Source organism: Ornithodoros turicata, chromosome 1, assembly GCF_037126465.1.
Source record: "Ornithodoros turicata isolate Travis chromosome 1, ASM3712646v1, whole genome shotgun sequence".
Lineage (NCBI taxonomy): Eukaryota > Metazoa > Arthropoda > Arachnida > Ixodida > Argasidae > Ornithodoros > Ornithodoros turicata.
The window spans coordinates 66,521,417-66,544,534 of record NC_088201.1 but is presented as its reverse complement, the minus strand read 5'-3'; the positions used below and the strand labels follow the sequence as shown (position 1 = coordinate 66,544,534).

The 23,118-nt window shown below is 47.0% G+C and overlaps 1 protein-coding gene across 4 annotated transcripts; it reads left to right on the top strand.

Annotated features, from left to right (window-relative positions):
• The first annotated feature begins 1,653 nt into the window (after positions 1-1,653).
• Positions 1,654-22,812, top strand: LOC135378354 (protein shisa-5-like). Of its 4 annotated transcripts, none has more exons than XR_010418335.1 (3): positions 1,654-1,806; positions 18,268-18,339; positions 22,310-22,812. XR_010418335.1 is itself a non-coding variant. In XM_064611369.1 (3 exons), the coding sequence occupies exons 1-3, from the start codon at positions 16,517-16,519 to the stop codon at positions 22,750-22,752; spliced, it is 561 nt and encodes a 186-aa protein (XP_064467439.1). In that variant the 5' UTR covers positions 16,502-16,516; the 3' UTR covers positions 22,753-22,812. The 4 variants fall into 4 exon arrangements, 1 of the variants encoding a protein (XP_064467439.1); XR_010418336.1 differs by lacking the exon at positions 1,654-1,806 and adding an exon at positions 6,269-6,344; XR_010418337.1 differs by lacking the exon at positions 1,654-1,806 and adding an exon at positions 6,605-6,626.
• The last annotated feature ends 306 nt before the right edge of the window (positions 22,813-23,118 follow it).

The window sequence follows — 23,118 nt, the reverse complement described above, 5'->3', positions numbered from 1 at the left end:
CTTGAATAAACTTGATGTTGTATAAACTTGATATAAAATGTTGAATAATATAATGTATGATATAAAATGTTGAATAAACTTGAACTTGTATATTCGCTTTACTCACCATTAGTGACCTTCTTTACAAAAGCATATCGTGTTAGATTTTTTTTTGTTTACGTTTCACAGACGGGGTACACGAGGGCCAAAATGACAAAATCACAACTGTTTCAGGCTCCAAATCGTCCTGCTGCAATTATCCTGTTGCAGACCATACGTGTGTAGTGCAAGAAGGCCCTTGCACATCAAAATGTAAGATGGGAGTCACAGTTAATGCAAAGTGGTTCCTATGAGAGACTTCGATGCTGAACAAAACTGTGCAAACTGCGGAAGGTGCCATAGAAGATATTCAGAAAGCGTGTCTGGTCTCACCACGGTGCTACGACGCTCTCTTTTAGATGACGATGATACTCATTGGAGTTTCAGATGTGCAGCTGCATTTTTTCGAACGTGCTCCACATAACAAGCATGACAAAGTCAGCACTGGATAGCAGGCCCCCGTTCCTAAGCAGCTTTGCTCACGCTGCAGTTGTATTCAGCAAAAGCATGTGAGTACTCGAGAAGGACATTCAGTTTGGCACAACCGCGCCTGCAAATAATCAGAACAAATGAAGGAAGAAACATACAAACAAACATAGAAGGGCTGTACTTCAAAAAGAGGTAAATCTTGTGTCTCAAGGAGGTGTTACCACTTTTAAGTAACTTAACTGATTAGGCTTACATCACTACCTGATTAACTGTCCTAACGAGCGTGTTCTAATTGCGTGAAGCAATTAGATCACGCTCACAACGTATTTGGGCTGCTTCGGTGTGTCCATATTTGCGAGGCAAAGCACCGCAGTCGTTCACTAAAAGACACTTTCTGCGGCGGTGCTTGATATAAATCATACGAAACCGATACACGGCTAAAACAACGGCTTTGATTCTACAGAACGATCTCTTTCTGCCATGCGAGTATATCCTTTCCCGGACCGTTCTTTATGGAACAATTTTTGTCCAGAACGCAGCACGGGATATTACATACATGGTGGTTGTTAACCTCACATCGTTTCTTGTTGAAATATTGGCTGGGAAACGTACTGTAGTACAATCCCCAGCGCTGCACTGCTGTGACGGTCTAGTTTCGGAATGCAAAACATAACGTAATTAAGAATCGAACGGCAGGACACCTGTGAAACACTGTTAGGATACATCAGTATACTGGCACCTTACAAAATTGTGTGATGACAAGCAACGATCAACGCCTGCAGCGCTATAAATACTCACAATCTCCGTTGCCTGCCATTGTTTTCTATGGGCGCACACTGCGCTTTAGGGCCTCCCAACATGGCGGCCCGAATGCACGCCTCTCCCCCGCGAGCCCTTTTCCCATGCGCCATCCAGCCTTTATAGATAGAGATCAGTGCGCACAACCTGCGATTGCACGACTAATACAGCTTATCCGTCACATCCAACGTCACGGCGTTCAACACGTCAATGGACGTTTGAAGTGACTAGAACCAATGAAAAACAACAACAAAGGAACATCTGAACGCCCTTGGAATTTGGACTTTGTCGTGTTGTGGTGCTCAGGGCAGTACACGACATATAAAATGTCACAATGCATTATCCGTTTCCAGTAACCGTTTATCTCGCAATGTCCTGGCTGTAACCTATGAACGGGAATTGTTGTTGATTATCTGGTTTGATGGAGACCGCGCGATAACAGCGATTCGAAGGGGCGTCCACAGAGCTGTGCAAGTCTTTCGCAGCCCGTCACCAGCCCAGGTATGCTGTAGTTTACGATCTCCTAACGATGCGTTACATACTGTGTAATTGCATTATAATTTCTCTTCTGCTGTCCGCTAATGCCTCGAAATATAGTGTACAAGTGGAGCAGTCAGTCCTGTTTTCTAATCGAGAAAGAACGTTTCGCGAAAATGGTCAAACAGTTTTCAATGTTTTCCAAAGACAAGGGTACGCCCGCTGCGATGAACACTATGCTTTCGAGATATCTGCGTTATAACTAGTGCGTAATAACGTGGCCTTGCGTAAAAGTGCGTGTGCGGTATGAACACGTTATTTCCGTGCGTACGCAATCGTTTTGCGCACGCAAGGCAATTCCGTACGCTACAACTAAAACTCGCATTTTTCCGAAGTGTGGTGTAGTCTATTGCAAAAATTTCTGCCGTACTGGCCTTATTGCGGTATGCCAGATTAAGCATAAAGGCAGTGGCGCATGCTCATGGGGTTGGCACAGTGGTGCCGTGTCTTCCCACTTCGCCTATTCCCATTTCGCCTAATGCTTTTTAGCGGATTATCTCGCAATCCCTTAGGGGGTTCACCAACTTCCAACTCAAGGGGATCCCATTTGGCCTAATGTATGCTGCAGACAGTCCCACTTCGCCTACTGATCCGTGTCACGTGATGAAAGAAGGCTGTCCACTAGCGTGCTGCCAAAAGTCATTTTCGCATCTTCCATTAACTTTACAACCTCGTTGGTTTTATTCAAGCATACCATTGCGTTAAATGCATTTTTTAGTACTTCCTGAAAAGTAAATGCGAGAAATTGGTTATTCTTTGTCGGGAAGTCAAAGTTAGTTACGCATCTCCACATAGCAACTTTATCCCTTTGCTAGTTCTATTCAAGCGTGCTGTCAAAAGTCACTTTACCTGTTATATTTCGTATCTGTTTGCTAAACTAATGAGGTCTGTCACAGGTCACGTGCACAGGGACCACGTCACGACCATCTGGTTGGTCACGGCGTACCCTTCGCCATGCCTTCGTGTTCCCTCCGCTCTATTCACGGGTGGAATTTTCTTTCTTTCGTTTTTCTTTCTTTAGTTTCTTTGTTTGTTTGTTTTTTAAGTGAGCAAAATCCAAAAATATGCCTCTCATTTCTTTTCATTCCCAGTCGAATTCCCTGAGCCGCACGAAAAACCTGTGTCCCTGCTAGTGATTTTGCAAAGTGGTACACTCTAAAAACTGAACTTCACCGCATAGCACGTCCTGCGCCAACCGTTGCGACGAATGATAGCATTATCGCCTCTAATTCGAGGAGAGGAGGAGACGTACGCTTTTTGTGTCAATTACCATATATCCAAAGTGACACAAAAAGGAGTACGCTCCCCCTCCTCTGTCTTCGAATCAGGAGCGAAAACCCTATCATACGTGTCAATGGTTGGCGCAGAGCGTGCTATGCGGTGAAGTTCAGTTTTTGCAATGCAGCGGGTCCATTTCCGTGCCCAGTCTGTATGGAAACTTATCTCTGTTTTATGTTAAACATTCATCCATCCATCTCTTCATGAATCAACGAAAACGTTTTACTCGATAATAATCTATTCATTTTATTATTTGTGGTATCGCACACACCTTCGCTTGCAAATGTAAAGGGTCCTCGTTTCGGACGACGTAAGGTTGTCGTCGGACGAGGGCATTCATTCCCTGCAGACGTCACTATCAGGGCGGGGGGGGGGGGGTCATATATTTATTATACGAAAAGGGAAAAAAACGGGGGAAAGGTCAGCCAAACGGGACGTCGGCTTGCTATTCCGTAAAGAAAGAAATAAGAGATAAAGAAAATTAAGAAATAAGAAATAAATAAAACGAAAAGAAAAGGAATCAGGAAATAAACAATAAACTAACAAAGGATGAAAGAAGGATGAGGTAGACAAAGATGACAAAAAAAAAGATTAACAAACGGTGAAAGAATGATGAGATGGATCACAGAAGATGACTTGAAGGAAAGCATGAGGCTAATGCGTTGAGGGTGAGAGTGGGGCACTGAAGAATAAGATTGCACGACTGGGCGGGGCATGCAAGTAACGGCTGTTTGTCGACAGCCCCGTTTCGCCAGACCTAATGAGATTGCGCAGCAGTGCCATTTCGCCTAACGCCAGTCACCCCTCCCGCCTCTTTAATCCGATAATCCGTTAACACGAAGGCATGGCGAAGGGTACGCCGTGACCTACCAGATGGTCGTGACGTGGTCCCTGTGCACGTGACCTGCGACAGACCTCATTAATTTAGCACACAGATACGAAATATAACAGGTAAAGTGACTTTTGGCGGCACGTTTGAATAGAACTAGCAAAGGAATAAAGTTGCTATGTGGAGATGCGTAACTAACACTGACTTCCCGAAAAAGAATAACAAATTTCTCGCATTTACTTTTCAGGAAGTACTAAAAAATGCATTTAACGCAACGCTATGCTTGAATAAAACCAACGAGGTTGTAAAGTTAATGGAAGATGCGAAAGTGACTTTTGGCAGCACGCTAGTGGACAGCCTTCTTTCATCACGTGACACGGATCAGTAGGCGAAGTGGGACTGTCTGCAACATACATTAGGCCAAATGGGAACCCCTTTGAGTTGGAAGTTCGTGAACCCCCTAAGAGATTGCGAGATAATCCGCTAAAAAACATTAGGCGAAATGGGAATAGGCGAAGTGGGAAGACACGCTTCCGTCGGTGTGGCCGGCGTGTCGGCGTCGGCGTCGTTGTCCTGTTTCTATGGTGTGACGCAGACTTGATGACGATATGGAAGCAAGGGACTTTTTGGTGAAATTTGCATAGGTCTAAATTGCAACAGAATTTTGTCGCCTTCTTCGGGAGACCTTGCATAGTTCACGTCTGTTGCGCCTGTATTATCATTTGCTTGAGAGCGATAAGCATGTCGGAGACTTCTTTCTCCACATGGCCGGATATACGCTACGACAGTAGGTCTCTGCGCATGAGAGAAAGAATAGGGTTGGAGAAAGCTCGTGACACAGCGTCTGTCCACTCAGAAAGCAGCAATAAGGGGGGTATTCGCAGATGGGCCACAACACTATGATGAAAAAGATCACCGCAACGTGGACCTCACGTACAGTTGTTGTGGTACTTTATTTGAGAGCGATCCAATGAGACCGTTCTACGTGCACAAGGGGAAAGGGAAATCCTGAGGGACTGCGCGAAAGGCTGACCTATTTTCATAGCGTACAGTACGTGATCTAGATTATCACATCAAGCAGTGGCGCCTGGAAACCGAATCCATACTTCAACAGAGCACACGAGACTCGTCTGGGACACAATGCAAAGACGCAAGCACTATGATCCGGAACAATGTCTTGCGACGATGGTTCGTGATATACTATTATTAAGGAACCTAAGGTATGCCAGGGAAATAGTTCCCACATGATAGCGTGAGATCGACGCACCCCACCATCCTCCATGGCTTCACATTGATCCAGATGAAACGTGCATATCGACGGGGGCATCCGCTCGGATACGGCGGATACGCTCTTCTGCTGCCCGCTTTTGTACTGGATGGCGACGTCGTCGGCTCATTTACCTGTTGTTACGGCGCAGTTCTTTCAGTTGCGTATCATTCCCTGTATAACATTGGCAATGTGATGCAAGATCAAGAGAGTATAGTCGTCATAAATGCCGTCACCGACAGTGAACTTTCCAGTGACAGTGAACTTTCCTATACAATCATACCTCAAGAAAAATCATGCAGTTCTATTGTTTTGCTCATGATGTAGCTGAAGCGCACACTTCTTGTGATATCTTGCGCATTAATATTTCTTCTTGCTGTCATAGTCTCACGAGTGATTACGAAACTCGGAGCTGCCAATTTCTCCACAGACAGGGATGTGTCTAATAAAGCGGGCACTCAGTGTAAATTATATGAGGACACTTTATCCCGCGACCACAATACGATTGACGAGAGTGAGGAACAAGCTTCACACTGCACTGTGGTTGTCAAATCGTTCGTTCCGAGAAACAGTGTAATGCCTCACGCGGAGCTGCTGACAGATCTCCGGGCAGCTTAAAACCAGATTTTAAAAAAACGCTTCCTCATCCTTTGAAGATGAAATATACCACTGAACCCATGCCAAAACCGATCGACTCGTCTAGCCGACCTTTTTAGCTTTGTTACCACGCCATCGGCTTCTGCATGAAACTAATTGCTTAAACACCCATCCGTTACCTCCAAAAACCCCACAGGTCAGCAAAAATTAAAACGTGCAGTCGCTCATGAACGCAGTTGTCTCGTAGTAATCTCTTGACGTTAAAGCCACGAATTATTATAGTCACACTCCACGGAGACCTTTTGCCCATTCGACTTTATTTTCAAGTTTCGACGCGCACAACCAACAAAGTAAGCAATACTGAGAAAGGAAGCCGTAACGGGACCTGCGTTGGAATTCGTCACGGAAGACTTCGTATATTTTCGTCAAGCTCATAAATATAACAACGCGCAGGCGCACCGAAGCCCTCATGACGTGTACACTGATAAAGTCGAAACAGCAGCGATTGCAACCTGTGCAAAGAGCAAGCAGGTAAGGTGCAGCGTGTCTTGAGTCGAGTCTTCATGATACAAGGGAATTTTCTCGGTCTTTGTGTCAGTCATCACCGTTGCCACCTTTAATGTCGTTAATAGAGAGTTTTATTACATCGTACGCAAAGGCGATAGCGTACGTAACAGATATATCCCTTACGTACGCAATGGCGATATCGTACGAATTACTAAAACTCTCTAATGTGAGCTCGATACCATGAAGTTCGCGGAAGCGCAGGTCGACGTTCGTGAAATCCAGGTTGAAAAATCGCAGCTGTGTAACGTAAGTCATAGTTTTAGCTAGTTGTCAAGGCGTATGGGCCTGTTGCTCTGGGCCAGGTGGCGCGAGTGAGCAGCAACATCAGCGCCCCAAATCATGCAACACTCCCCAGTTTAGCAGACGACGCGGCACTTTCAAGTACACGGTTTCGAGTTGTTCACGTTTTTCAAGAAGCACCGCTTTTTCTGTTGATTTCCTACAGGTTTTGTAGCTTCCTTGGCACCATACCGTTTGACACACCATGCAGAACCCGCTGATGGAACTCCTTACTGTTGTGATCCGCGGCCGTTTGGTCCCGAAATGGCGCTGTGCAAACTTCACTGCAACAGCCCTATAGCCCAAGAAAAGTTTACGTGGTTGATGTGTCATGCTGCTCCCAGATACGTGTTACTTATAAAAGAAGTTTATGAAAATTCCCACCTAGTCCACGATCTCTGGACTGACTGGGAAACATACCGATATTTCGGGGCTGATAAAGTGGGCGTTTGCATTCCGCACAGGAGAGCACAACTGCAAAAAGAAAAAGAGAAATGCAATGAACGAATGTTGCGTTTGTCCCGACTGGTGATTTAACCTATGCAGCTTTCTTTACGCAAGAGCAGCATTCAGGGACACGCCCTCTGAAACCCGGCTTGACCTGATAGCAGAGGACTACGCAAGGGCAGATCTGAGGCGAACAATTCCCTTTTCGCGCCCCGACCTGATAACAACACCGATAACACACCCTGGAGCACTTGCGTAAGATAAGGGATAAGACGCGATGTGTAACTGTGGGAACGAGCATGACACTTTCCAGATATCGGGAGATTGCCGGATGAACTTGGCAGGTTGGCGCCTGTGATAGCCTTCTGGACGACAAATTGACTACATGCGAGTTCTAAGAGTGCAGCAAGGACAGCAGCTACGGTCCGCAGGCAATACACAGACTACGTAATTTTATGATGATACCGTCAGTATCAAATTGGTATCGAGAGTTATTACGAGCTAAAATAGAGGAAACTGACAAATTGGCGACAGTGAGTGCCACTTGGGCGACGATTTGGCAAAATGTCTGAAGTATATAGATTGGGCCTGTTTGTTGTAAATCCACAAGCGACCAAAGAACAAACACGAAACAACAACAGAGCGACTTGTGTGTGATCTTGTCTCCTGTTTGTTCTTTGGTCGCTTGAAAATGAATGATTTGACCAAGCGCTACTTCGCAGGCTCTAGCAAGGGAACCAGGTATGGGCCGCGGACTCATAGCTATTAAGCATGGATATACAGACTACGCAATTAAGTGATGACATATTCGGTATCACGTTTATATCCAGAGCTATCACTAAATGAAATGGAAGATATGAACAATTTGGCGTCTGCGAGTGCTGTGGCGAGTGGCTCTGATTTGATCAAACGCGACTTCTTTGGACCAGAGATTTTGGAGCAGAACTAAACACCAGATTTGGAGATAACGCTAAACAAGTGCTACGCGCCCTCGAGTACATTATTTATTTCTCGCTTAAGATGAAGCAATGCTTAGATCAGGGCAATCAGGGCTCTCACACACGCGGTCCGCATGTGCATGGCTTGCAATCAGCTATTCTGTGTCCCGAGGGCTCTTGACCACTACATAGAACAAAGCTTCCCCCCCCCAAACACACACACACACACGCACACACCAATAATGAAGAATTCGGAATGAAACTAGGTTTTCAGGCATTGTTTTTACCCTTGCTCGATGTAGTGCTGCTCCTGTCGACGTTAGGAAGTACATTTACATTCGAGCAGTTCTTGTGACTCATGAACCTCAACAAGCAGTTATGAGGTCTGAACGTGCATTTTGATAAACTACACTGTAAGTAATATGATAATTGAGAAGTAATAGTGGAGACAAGTGCAGAGAATGACATCATCTTAATTATTACACTAAGTTTATGGGCTTGCAGCATAACAGCAGCCTCTCTGGATATCATGCGCGAATAAGTATACGGAGCACAGAGAGGCGCAGAGAAAAAAAAGGAAAAAGTAATAGAGATGGAGTAGTTATGTACGAGGGTCAATGCGTGAAAATTTTAATTATTTCTCTGTCCCTGTTTTTTTTTTTTTTTTTTTCACGTTGGAATTGCAAGCAAAATCAACAATACAGTGTGTAAATCGACAATATCAGTGCTCCTGAACGTTGGGATAATCTTTCGTGAAGAACTATGTACGAAGAACTGCAACGCCTTTCAAATTTTCAATGTCTCATTTGGGAAAGAAGCTCATTTGTTTCTGTTGGTGTGTCAAGTGAAGTTTTTCGTTGATGAATTGCATATGCGAATGCCTAATAACTATACCGCTCAGCTGTTTACGCTAAGGTACTTTGCTATAATTGCGGTCCTTTCTAGGGTATACTTACCCCCACCCCCCAGGGAGGTGTACACTCCCCCTGAATTTTTCCAACCACTCCCCTGTAATTCATGAAATTTCCCGATACAGCTTGGCCACCAATGCATATACCCATAGATATGTATCCATATAGATATATCACCCTATGGTTCGGGGGGGGGGGGGGGGGGATATGTTTAATGCAAAAAAAAAAGAGGAGGGAAAGGTTAGCCACGATGTGAGCTTCGCTCCTATGGTTCGCTCCTATGGTTCGCTCCACTCGAAATCACGCAGACATCTTATCACGCCGGGTACCGCATCTTGGCTTCTATGCGAATTGATGGTAGTGCCAGCGACAACAACAATGACAAAGAAGAAATTGTCGTTCCTCTTCGCTGCTGATACGAGTTGCCCAACGGACTAAAAGCTGATACCTTCCGTTTGAATTCAGCATGAGAGAGCCGCGACGATGCGGCAAGGAAAAAAAACTTGCCAAGATACGGGACACAAAAGTGAGCTTGCACGGCAAATCGCCGGCAGTCCGAACATTTACACGGCAACAGACACCTACGAGCACTGGTGCTAAAGTCTGAGGAAAAGACATCATAGACGAAAATACATATCCGTTACGAAGCCGTTTGAATTTCACTGTTCATGGTAATCAACCTATTTTTCTCGAAGTGCAGCACGCATAAAGAAGTCCATGATTCGCTTACACGTCGACCTGCAAGACATGACCCACAATATCCTTCTGAAACATTGCATCACTTGCCAACTTCTTTGAGAAAAGTAAAAAGTAAATTTTCTGCAACCCCGATGATGGCAGGGGCAACATGGCAGGGGCAAGAAGCATCATGCTACGTCACCGATGAGGTTACACAGTCCGCGCGTTCTGGTTAGCTGGTCAATAGAGGTCAGCGCCCTGTCCCTTTGCCGCCGTAAACCAGTTTTGCCAGTTCCCCCGGAGAATTGGGGATAGAAGGAGAGGCTGAATCAAGACCGAGCCAGGAGCAATGCTTTTTCAGAGTCCGGAATCAGCAAGCGCTGCTCAGCAAGCGCGGACTCTGTATAACGTCAGCGCGAAATCACAGGCTGGTACTGCTCTCCATCACCGTTGCGCTCGGTCGCTTTTGCGGCGTACTTTAAATTCAATTTCTACGATAATTATGACTCTGTTGTGTGAATTAATTCTCATGGTGTATCTTACTGGCATGCTTAACAGATTTAGAGAAAGAAAACAGGGCGTTAAAAATGACTTCTGTGCTACTTTAACGTTCTTTGCCATTCCAGACCAATCTGGTATCTCTACATTGGGCCTGAAGTACGGAAGTTATACCGAGCTTTTACGAGGATTTCTAAATGTTGACACGCATGTCGACATCGATGGCGTCATCGATGGCGTCATACCATTCTTCTCCACTCCAAACTCTGAGGCCCGTGAGGAAGTTCACTGCGCGTACGTTCCCATGGAGGGACCATGCTCGTGTATTCACACGAGCGACATTCCACAGAACACTCCAGCGCAAAACGTCATAGCTTTCCGCTGTTACGTGAGCGTGAGCGCTCAACGTAATGTCTTTTCGTGCTCTTCTAACTGTGTATTCACACAGATGACATCCTCACGGAAGATTCTAGTGGAAGGAAAAGCAATACTACTGCTCATAGAGACGAAGTTCCGTCCCGTGTTATGTGAGCATTCACACGATGCGGAATATCGGGAGTGACGTACTGCGCACTTAGCAGACGACACCGTCAGCGTCGTTCCTGTCGTCTGCTACAGGATATCTGGTGTCTGTGTTGAAGGATATTCCCCGCGGTTAGCAGTGTACGGGAACACTGGACGTTGAGCGCTCGCGCTCAGAAAGCTATGACGTTTTTCGCGTCTTCTGCTTCTGCGGGGAATCTCGCTCGTGTGAATACACGGTAACGTGAATATCGCGCGGCTCAGCCCCAAGATGTTCCGTACAATCGGCCCTGTCGTCTGCCACACAGAATCCGCAGCAAACGACTGGGCCGATGATGTCGTCTCGTCTGCTATGTGCGCAGTACGTCGCTCGACGTACGCGGTACGTCGCGGTACGTCGCTCGTCGCCGTGCGAATGCTCAAAGTGAGGGCCAGCTCTCACTTGGCGACGCCCGACGCGACGTCACGAGCGGGCGACGGGAGTAGAGGCGCATTTCCGCCATCGCGTCAGAGCGCACGATTTTCATGTTCCCACCATAGAGGCATTCCGTCGTCCAAAGCAGATGAAAGACCAGGAGGCGTGGCCTTCTGTGCCTCCTTATTGGTCGCCAGTGTATCGTTCTGGGCAGTTCTCGCCGACGTCGTGAAAGGAGTTCGGTATGGCAATTTGTTTGGCTCGACGCCTCACCTCTCCCAACACCGGAAATGCGAGTCTATTTCCGCCGCCCGCGTCGGGCGTCGCCAAGTGGCCGTGAGAATTGGCCTTGAGACGTAGCGGAACTTCCGCCCCGTTATCTTTTCTTCTTTCTTTTACGAAAACATTCTGTGGGGATGACGCTCGTACGCACACACCTTTTCCGTGCAGACTTCTATCTATAATATGGTGTCAGAAGAGCGTGGTTCCATCTTTGCGCCCTGAGGCTTCTACCACTGCCGTCCGAGGACACTTCAAATATTTCAAGATGAGAACATAAGCCACACCACAGCCCTATATCAACTAAAGGCACCTGAGTAGTTCAGCTTCGTGCCCCTAACAATCGCCACAAGAGCGGCGTCGGTGGAAGCAGTTTTGTGACGCGTCCGATTTCCCCTCCCTGGGACACCTTTTCACTGCGAAAGTATACAAACAAACGGCACTCAAAGAAACTGAACAATGCCTAGCCTCTCGTCCTGTGCTTGCGCTTTTCAATCCCTTGCGCAAAACTCTTCTTTCATCGGATGCATCTATCTACGGACTGGGAGCATTACTCTTTCAGCTGCAGGACGACGACTACCTTCTTGCTTAGCGTACACATCTAGGACGCTCAGTCATGCAAGATGATGCTATTCTCAAATAGAGAAAGAAGCACTGGGCATAACTTGGGCGTGCGAAAAATTGCGAGATTACAAAGTGGGATTAAGGTTCCACGTTGAAACTGATCATAACCCACTTATTTCACGAGAAAGCCAGTGGATGATCTTACACCATGTTTGCATCTTGCGCCTCAGGGTGATCCGGGAGGACTTCACGATACAACACGGCACAAGGCAAAGGCGTTGTTGCGGACGCATTGCCTCGACGGCCACTTGCTGAGCAGAGAAGTACATGCCTTGCAGGAGAATTCAGTTTCAGCAAGCACTTATTCATGTCCCGGACGTAACTCATCAGAGACTTTTGCATGTGCAAAGCCAGCATCCTAGGATGCCATCTGCAGAGCTTTGTTCAAAGGTATTCAGACCAGCTCGCCAAATAAGAGGTCAGACTTGCGCAAGGAGTGCTTGCCATACTGGAAGTCTAGGAACAAATTTACGCTACGTGATGAAATTCTCACGAGACGGCAGAGATTCGCCATACTTGTTTCGTTGAGACCTTTACTTCTCATCTCTCTCCACGACTGACACAAGGGTACAGTCAAGTGTAAAAAAAAAAACTAGCCCACGATTCCTGTTGGTGGCAGATATATCTATGGAAATTACTGACCCTGTCGAGAATTGCGCCAATTACATGAAACGGAATTCTTCGGAGCCAAACTTGTTATGCCCGCTCTTTTCCCTGACCGAACATTGCAAAGAGTGACTATTAACATTTTATATGCTAACGGGAAGAGCTACCTCCTATAGTGACAGATTCCTACTCCCGCTACATCGAAATAGCACTGCTAGAGAACCAGAGGTCTGAGACAGTCACTCCTAAGGTTAAGTCAATCGTTGAGAGGCATAGAGTTCCAGAGACTGCAGCTGCAGACAACGGGCCATCAATCTATTCAGAATTCCTGAATCTTGCTAGAGAATGGAGATTCCCACATGTTACCTCGAGCCCCAAGTATACGCACAAACAATGGCTATGCAGAGACAGCAGCTAAGATTGCGAAGGCGAAAATCACAAAAGCGTCTGAACCTTACAGGGCACTATTGGCATACAGAGTAATCCCCTTCTCCAACTAACGTTTTACAGACGGCGATTGCGAATTCACTAAGCAATGACCACAGAGCTGTTGATGCCGTCAGTGTCCGAAGCTCATAAGCTCAAGAGACTTGAGCAATACGCACGAAAACATCGGGAGTTTAATTACAACAACCAACATCGCGAAGAATATCGACCCAAGCAGAGGGTATGGGTCATTGACGCGTCAAGGGCACCATTCCACTCGACGCCAAGTTTCTACTGCTGGACCACCGACCAAGCAACATTGAAGATAGCGTGTCTCTGTCTCCAGTTTGTCTAGCCTGTATCTACACAACAGTCTGAACCAATCCCCGTTTTGGAAGAGGCACCGCCTCGTTACGGAGCCCCACAGGGCCCGTTACGGGGCATCAACTCGTTACCACTAGAGTCACTAAATAGGGGTACAGAGGATCGCATTCCTTTTCCGCGTCGGAGTCGCCGTTCAGTGTCCGCGATTGGGCCGATCGTGTCACGTGGTTTCTCTTTCCAAGAACTCTCCGTCCATGTTGAGTTACCGCCATCCAAAACCGGTTCCGTGGGTTGCGATCTGGCTCGACTGCGTGTTGTTCTCCACCGGAGATGGGGGAAATTGGCGTCCCATTGCTAGGCGACGCAGCCACGCCTGACTCAAGATGGCGCGCTCGCTCGCCGGCGTCGCTCAGTGTCGCTACTCTGCTCCCTATTTAGTGACTCTAGTTACCACTAAAGGGTGTGTGGGGGGGAGGGAGACGTTAGATGGTCCTTCTGCTGGCGGCGCTTACTTTGGGAGCTCACATTGACCAGAGAGCTCCCTCTGCGTGCGCTCCAGTTTCAGATACGTCTGTGTACTTGAACGAGCATCAAGGGACCGTGCCCGTTCCTTGTTGTACCCTCTTCTGTGCGGACTTAAAGGGGCACTGAAAAGGAAAAATACCTCGCTGTCAAATGAGACTCCATGTTGCAGTTAGCATAATGCAAGCAAAATTAGTTCACACAGCCCTATCGTTTAGAAGAAAGCGCAATGAAAACAGAGCTGTCCTTGCCGGCAACAAATGGTATCCCCACGAGGCAAAGATTGGCGACATCCAATTGCGTTTAGTAAGGGTGCGTTTAGTAAGCGCTCCTCTTTTGGCGCACTCAAATCGCGGGTATGGCAGTCCCCAGGAGCCGCCACATAACAGCGAAAAGCAACTTTGGAGCGCTACACTGCTCGCTCGCTGATGCCGCTTCCTGTTGTCTGCCCATGCAGTGCACAGACGGATTACACGTTGGCTTAGGCTGCGTTCCAATACTCGGCGCAGGAGAAGCTGTCTGAGTGGGCAGCTAGGTAGACGCCTTATCGGCGGATATTTGGGACAAACTTGCGGACTTGGCGCCGCTATCGCCATCTGTCATGGCCCGTAGGAACTTTAATTCCGCATTTGGTTTAAACGCCGCGTAATTCATTCATAAACGTTCAAATAATTAAATAATTCAACTCAATTGTCGATGCATTCTTCGTGCGTATCGTTATATTGCAGAACACAGTGATCAGCGAAAATGCCGTCACGGCCGGCTCATTGCTGTTACGGCGTAGTATTCCAATAAATGCGCGATTCTTGTATTTTCTTGTATTTTCAATAAATAAATTAGATAAAATATCTCTTTTTTGGACTTATTGTTGAACGCCGTAAACGCACCAGACATAAGAGTATAGATGTCGTCGACAAGCGTATTAATTTTCACGGCTGCTGTCAGCGACGACCACTCAGACGCATAGCTAGTGTGCATCGATGCAGACTAGGCGAAAGACGCCTGGATAGCAGTCTAGGCGTGAATTAGAACATGGCGGCACTTCCGGTTAGACCGCTAGGCAGTCGACTAACCGGGGTATTGGAACGCAGCCTTAGTTTGAACCTATAGCAACGTTGGAAGAGATGACTGCGGTTGTGAAGACTCCTCCTTCTAAAGGCGAATGAAATGGAAAAGATAGGAATTTGTAACAGACGTCATAGGAGCTGTTTACAGTGAAGAGGGCTGCATAGCGCGAAGATGTCTGCATTAAAGCACCGCATTTCCCGTCCCGCGAATAACCGACGATATCCGTGTGCAAGCTGTCCACTAATACAGAAGCATGATAACTGTTAAAAAAATATTAGTTAATATTTAAAATTAAATATTTCGGAGCACTGGGGGGTAATATATAAGTCCGCATTTTGCTTCCGAGCCCACACTTCGAAGGTGGTCGCGCCGGCGCTCACTCTACGCTCAACAGGAAGTACGTCACGGAAAATCTCAAACAGGGCGCTTGTCGTCTGCTTCCATGCACCGCAATGAAACGGGAGCTCGAAAAGCGGCACGGAGTCTCACACTCTCAGGTGCGCGAGGGGCGCTGGTGTCGCGTTAAGTCAAGTCAGTGGAGTCTCACACGCGCTCCCTACTGAACGCACCCAATGAGACAAAAGGAGAAGCGCTCGCATACATATCGTGGGCATATGGATGTGGAACGGGTCCGGTCGTATAGTGTTCCGTATATCCGCGGCAAGATGCGCACTGCTGTATTTGTCAATACCGATTCACTGAATTGTAGCCCACAACGGTTCTCGCGAATGTTCCACTGACAACATTTATCTGCACGTCCTTCGGACAGCGACGCTAGTCCGTTTCGCAACGGGCACTATGTCTGAAGTGAGGTGTTTTTGCATTTTAGTGTTCCTCTAAACCTATACAAATCTAATATGTATTTGATATAAATATGATATATATAAATAATAATATAAATAAATACATAAATAAATATACATCATATAATAAATATGATATAAAAGTAACACCCAATTTGGAATTCGTTGGTTCCGTTGCTTCCTCTACTGCTTCGTGGTACTTCAGTTTACCAGAAGGAACATGCATCCATTCCCTCTTTCAGTTGCTGGTGTACAGCTGAGGAGTGCATCTTTTCATCGCTTCCTAGGTGTTACGATAGACGCCAGGCTGTCTTGGGTGAAGCACATAGCGAGCTTGGAGGCCAAGGTCCACCGGTGGATTGCAGTGATCAGGCATCTTGCAGGCATGAAGTGGGGCAGTGCGATGGCGTCGCGTTTGGCCGTCCACCGAGCTTTGGTTCGCGGGTCACTTGCATACAGTTTGCATGTGTTGAATGGTCTTCCACCTTCCTCAGTCCATAAGCTTCAGTGCCTCCTGGCGCGCAGTCTCCGAGTGTGCTTGGGAGTCCTTCGGGTGGCAGAGACCCATATGGTCATTGCTGAGGCTAGGGAAGCCCCGCTTGAAGTGCTTCGCTACGGGGAGACGTGTCGCCAGTACCTCCACCTTCTAGATCACCATCGGCGGCATCCGCTAGTTAGGAAGCTTCGGAGACGCAAGCACAGCAGTGTACACCCATGTGTGTCTTAACTGAAGGCTAGCATACCTGACTTTGTGGTCGCACCCACAGCTCCCAGCACTCCTCCTTGGACTTTTCCGATGCCCTGCATTTCTCTGTCTGTGCCTGGGCTAACAAGGAAGAAAGGTAACGTCGCTACATGCGTGACGAAGCAGCTCACTCTCGATATGATGAGCTCGTGTTATGATACTTCCACCGTAGTTTTCACGGACGGCTTAACCACGAGAAGTTCGTCGTCTGACTTTGTCATTCCCTCCGAGTCAATTTCAGATGGACATCATCTCTCACATAAAACATCGTCAACATGCGCGGAGCCTTATGCTATTCTTTTCGCTTTGCTAAAAATTACTGACAGCCCCGTTCGCACCTGGGTCGTTTTGACAGATTCCAGACCTGCACTGCAATGTGTGGCAACTATGGGACTTCACGGATTCCTCAGTCCTGTGGTCATTGAAATTCTACAAGTATACAAGAAAGCAAGCGCACAGGGCCACTTTATCGTCTTCCAATGGATCCCGAGTCATGTGGGCATCAGCGGAAACGAGGACGCAGATCGAACAGCCGCAGCCACGCACCAGTCCACCCGGCGTGTCCCCATCATCTTGTCTCGGGGGGTATCGCCGTTACCTCGTCTCAAGCCTCACTGGCCCCTTGATGCAGTCTCAATGGCAACGTGACATCACCACCCACTCTCTGCTTTACTCCGTTGACCCCAGCTTATCCCTTACTCTCCCCCGCCGAATACCGCGTTCCTTTGCGACACTCTTCCACCGCATGAGACTTAATGTGGCGTTCACACCGGCCTTCAAACACCTCCTCGGTGTCGGCGCGTCCTGCGTGGCGCGTCGGCGCGTGGTGACCTCCATCACGTCCTCCTGGTCTGCGGAGAGTACGATCGCGAGCGCGCCCTCATGGAAATTGCTCTCCAACGCGTCGATCAACGCTAGTTTGACTTAGCCAAAATTCTCGGGCCATGGTCGGACCCCTCATATCTGATAAAGGGCCTACGAGCTGTTGCTGAGTTCCTCTCCAGCACAGGACTAATCGACGAACTCTAACCGGACACGTTTCCATCATTCTCATCCCTTCCACAAGCGCAATGGGGCAGTGTACCGCAATAACGGCGGAGAATGACCCAGCTCATCATCATCCCATTTATGTGTGTGTGTGTGTCTACTGCTTCACGATTACTGCGACTCACTTCTTGTTCAGTGCTGCTCCGTATGATACATACCTAATCCAGCCACACCGCTGCGTTAGCCTCGTCGGAATCCCCGGGCAGCTCTCCTTCGATCGAGGGCGATGACCGGCTACTTTCGTGCGGGCGTTTTGAAAACCACACCTGTCTCCTTTCAACCTGTGACCTCAGCTGCTTGTTGCCGATGCATGTGCACCCTTATCCCTGGTAACTACCAGTATTGCCCCGCGGCTCTCAGTGACGAACGCTAAACCTTGGGTTACACTGCACGAGTAGCGCCTGTCCTCGTGAACAATGAAATCTCAGCTGTCCTTCTTCTTTTTAAGACGTATCTGGCCTGTTTGGATCCTTCATCGCACACTATCAAGCGTAGAAAATAAGACGAAATAATTACGGCTTGGGGGGGATGAAGTCCTTGAATATCCGTCCTCATAAAGTGCAGTGTGCATGTACCCTTTGCTAAAACCAAACAAAAACTATTCTCACAGTGTCGTCCAATGTCGACATGCATTTGTGTGTTTCACCAAAGGCTCACATTCCAGACTTTTGTGTTTTTGTACGGTTGACAGAACAAAAATTTACACTCTTGTACTTCGTTAACACAGCTCACACTGTAGTCTTTTGATTTTGCAGACATGGATACTAGGAATCATCTCCTGTCACTGCTGCTCTTGGCTACCGTCGTAGCAGCCGACTCTGACGACAGTGAGACCATTTCCAATTTCTACTGCATGCGCAATATATGCAGTAACTTGAGTAGAGTATTTAAGTTACGTATCTAGTAATTAGTATCTAGTATTTAGTAATCTAAAATACTTTTTTCAGTAACTTCTAGTCATTTGCCAAGTTACTTTGAAGATACTCCTCTGTGCGTGACACGGAGGCCGAGAGAAAAATTCTCTTTGGTCTCGACAATGCGCTTTGTGCTTGTACATATGGTTTAACGTCTGAGATATTCGGGACATCCACGTGCCTCATGGGAAGGGGTAGCGTGCCTCGGGTTTGCAGGCATGCATGAGGCGATGTATTGTCCTGAAGGGTGTGTGGGTAAACCATTGAGACCCCTAGCGGGCACGATAGAAGGGGACGCGGACAATTGGTCACCAATGAAACGCTGAAGCCGGACAACTGCTCACATCATTATAGATTACCCTAGAGCCTACCCTGAGATTTTCATTTCCTCCTGAGGGCTCCCTCGCAGTTTCTGCTCCTTTTGAACTTCCACTGCTATTGAATCCATTCACTTTTAGCGACGTTCTCACAGATTCATAAGAAGCTTCGGTTTTCCTCTGGTAGAGGTAACGGTAGAGGTATTGAGGCCATCCACGGGCACTTACCGGGTGTTGTTTCCAATGCAGCCCCCAATAGACGGATTATCTCCGATGAATAGACGGATTAACCATTGTGTAGGGTACACCACTAGAGGGCGCTACGATCGACGCCTCACCACTAGGGGCCGCTGCTGTCGCATTCCGCGGATGACGTCATTGCTCCTTCGGGGAGCATGGTGAGAGATAGCGGGAGGCATTGGATGGCGATGCGAAATAGAGCGCCCCCTTGTGCAAGGCTGTGGTGGCGCTGCGGGCGACATGACAGACGCTCTCGGTGGCGGCTCTCCACGGCGGTGTCATGGTCTCGTGACCGCGATACGCGGCGTCGGATATTCAACGTGCTGGACATCTAGTGTGCTACACCTGATATCGAATCAAAATCTGAGCCAGTATGGGGTCACGAACACACCGGTGTATCCTGAGCAACAATAAGGTAGACGGCATGTCAACAAGTTGCAAACCGCTGTTCCATGTTGCACATTTGTCATGCTCATCTAGGTATTTTTAAAATGTCTCAAACATTTCCATATCTTTTATATTCAATGTGCTGGACAGCTAGTGTGCAACACCTGATATCGAATCAAAATCTGAGCCAGTATGGGGTCACGAACACACCGGTGTCACCTGAGCAAGAATAAGGTAGACGTCATGTCAACAAGTTGCACACTGCTGTTCCATCTTGCACATTTGTCATGCTCATCTAGGTATTTTGAAATTTCTCAAACATTTCAATATCTTTTATATTCAACGTGCTGGACATCTAGTGTGCAACACCTGATATCGAATCAAAATCTGAGCCAGTATGGGGTCACGAACACACCGGTGTCACCTGAGCAAGAATAAGGTAGACGTCATGTCAACAAGTTGCACACTGCTGTTCCATCTTGCACATTTGTCATGCTCATCTAGGTATTTTGTCCAGCACGTTGAATATAAAAGATATTGAAATGTTTGAGAAATTTCAAAATACCTAGATGAGCATGACAAATGTGCAAGATGGAACAGCAGTGTGCAACTTGTTGACATGACGTCTACCTTATTCTTGCTCAGGTGACACCGGTGTGTTCGTGACCCCATACTGGCTCAGATTTTGATTCGATATCAGGTATTGCACACTAGATGTCCAGCACGTTGAATATAAAAGATATGGAAATGTTTGAGAAATTTCAAAAATACCAAGATGTACATGACTTACTGGCATGACCGTTGCAACTGCAATAATCGTCATGCTTTCCTTGCAAATGTGTTTGAGTGCACGTATCTGCATTTGTGTAGTTAAATTATGTTATCAGAGGCAAATCCAAGACCGGCTTTTTTTTGTTTTTGTTTTCTGAGTGTGTGTAGATGGGGGGGGATGTGGAAGAACTTGCTTTGGATAGCATGTACTACATTAACATTTCTTCATACCTTGTCATACTGACATTTAGGAATCACAGATGGTATTGTAGAAGGTATCATGTTTATTGAGACTCTTTTGACTATAATCACTCACTTTCCAATATAACAGATGACTGTTTACATTGGAATTGCCACAACACTTAACGGAATCCCTATGAGTGACAGTGACCACCACAGAAAAGAAGGCACTAAAATTTTACAAATATCCAACCAGGGATTCTGCAGCCATAAGGTGCTTACAATATATCATATAGCACTGTAGTGTGCATAATTGTTTATACTGAAGTGAATAAATACATAAAGCAAATAGGAGAACAACTTTCCTCCGCTCTTGTCTGAGCATATGCGCCATCCCCAAAATAATATTGCGCAAGTCTGGAGCCTGCCAATATACGCGCTCGAGTCGCAAAAGCGTTATTAGGCAATTAAAAGGAAAGTATCCAAGTCTAATATATACACGACGGGATGCACACGGCTGTTTGTGAACGGACTGGTTCGCGAAAGCGCCTTTATAATGCAAAGTGTAGCAACACGGGAAGCTATAATAATGTGGCGTAATTTAGCGTGCACATCCTTTTGTTTATATGTATTTATTTATATTGTCGTGTGCCGTATATGCGTGCCGTACACCCCAATCTCACAGCATAGCAATTGAGCTCTCAAACAACAACCATCAGTTGAACAATAAACGGAGTGAGATTAATATCAACTCGCTCAGACTCGTACACAACGCTGGACCCAAAACTCTTTCGCCGCCGACGCCGCGTATCGCGGTCACGAGACCATAACCATAACAACGCCGTAGAGAGCCGCCACCGAGAGCGTCTGTCCTGTCGCCCGCAGCGCCACCACAGCCTTGCACAAAGGGGCGCTCTATTTCCCATCGCCATCCAATGCCTCCCGCTATCTCTCACCATGCTCCCGGAAGGAGCAATGACGTCATCCGCGGAATACGACAGCAGCGGCCCCTAGTGGTGAGGCATCGCTCGTAGTGCCCTCTAGTGGTGTACCCTACACAATGGTTAATCCTTCTATTCATCGGAGATAATCCGTCTATTGGGGGCTGCATTGGAAACAACACCCGGGAAGAACTCAAACTCGCATACACCAACCAGATTACCTCCTGGAAACATGAACTTCAAAATGGCCTTTCTCAGATTCAACCCCCAAGAGAATTTCCACTTCCCGTATGGCTAAGCTATCAAGGCATCCCGTAAGGCTACGCAAATAAGCTTCTCATTGTATATGATACGCATTGAAACAAAGAAAAAATCTTCAGTGTGCGTATGTGAACAAACAAACAAGATATGACAATCGTCATTTATACTAAGCGTGTACAACTGTATTTGCATTTGTATAAGAGAACGGTTAGTGAGCATTTGTTCGCCTTGAGCCTTTGGGGGGATGAGCAAATGTCCGGTGAGCTGTCTGGGATCCGGACAGAAGACCCGTGCTGAAAGCCGCAGCGATAAAAAAATGATAACTCTTTCTGGGGTTAAAGCAACGATAAGGAGCAAAACGACAGTAAATTATGTCGTTTCTGTAAAGCATTCGCTGGCATGTGTCTAGAGCGTCTGTTCACTGTCGGGGGTGATGAAAAACCGGAGCAGGCTGTCGGATAGTAATTCTGAAAATCCGTTCCTGCGAGCTAATAAACCTTTTTGGTAGTGCCATTTTCAACTTTACGCTCTTCGTATTTCTTTGATAGCGCATTCCAGCCGTGACGTCAGTATCTTGAAAGCAACTAGTCACTTTTAAGAGTATTTAATATTCAATCTTAAATACTTTTTCAATATTATAGGTATTTAGTGTTCTACTCAATTACTTTTTTGCCTGCTACTCAGTAACTTAACTTAAATACTTTTTTGTGGGTATCTTGTACGAGCCTGGCTATACGACTATTTCCATGTTTATTTTAATACCATGTCGATCCCTTTCCGTCACAGACCCATCTACAGCGGCGTCCGTAGGTAGTGCTCTTGCAAGTATCTTCGTATTCTGCTGCATTTGCTACTGCATCTGGCGATTCTGTTGCCGAAGAACAGAAGTTATTCACAATGTTACTAACATACAACAAGTGGCAGCACCTGCACCTGCACCTGCACCTGCACCTGCACCGGCAGCGGCTCCAACTGTTGTTGTAGCCCCGACGATTGTAACTCCACAGGGACAACCTAATATAATTAACAACGTGAACACGGCACCCCAAATGATGATGCCGCAAGCACAACCTCAAATGATGATGCCGCAAGCACAACCTCAGATGATGATGCCTCAGTCACAACCTCAAATGATGATGGCACAACCTCAATATCAACCTCAAATGATGATGCCTCAGGGGCCATCGGGGATGACGGGACAGCCTAGTGCCCCTCCGTACCGCTACTGATTGCAGCCGCACAGCCGTTTAGAAACTGCTAGTCTATTAAAGTGGGCCCGACGAATTTCAGTTTTGAATCTAATTGCACAACCTTATGCGGAACATCAAATGCGAGACAGCTGGAGCGTGTTTACCCGGTTTGTTCATTTCAATTGAATGCTACGTGTATTTTGAAGGGGTAGTGACGCTTCGCCACAAGTTATGCTGGATTGAAGAGGACGCTAGTTTGCATAGAGTGAAACTCCAATCCAAGTTCTCCAACAACGATAGTAATAGCCGCCGCGAACATCGGAACTCATCTTGCTGTAACACCACAGCAGGAATCTTCGCCAGTGAGGCGGTCGCGGGAGAGGTCACGTGCTTACGAGAACAGGA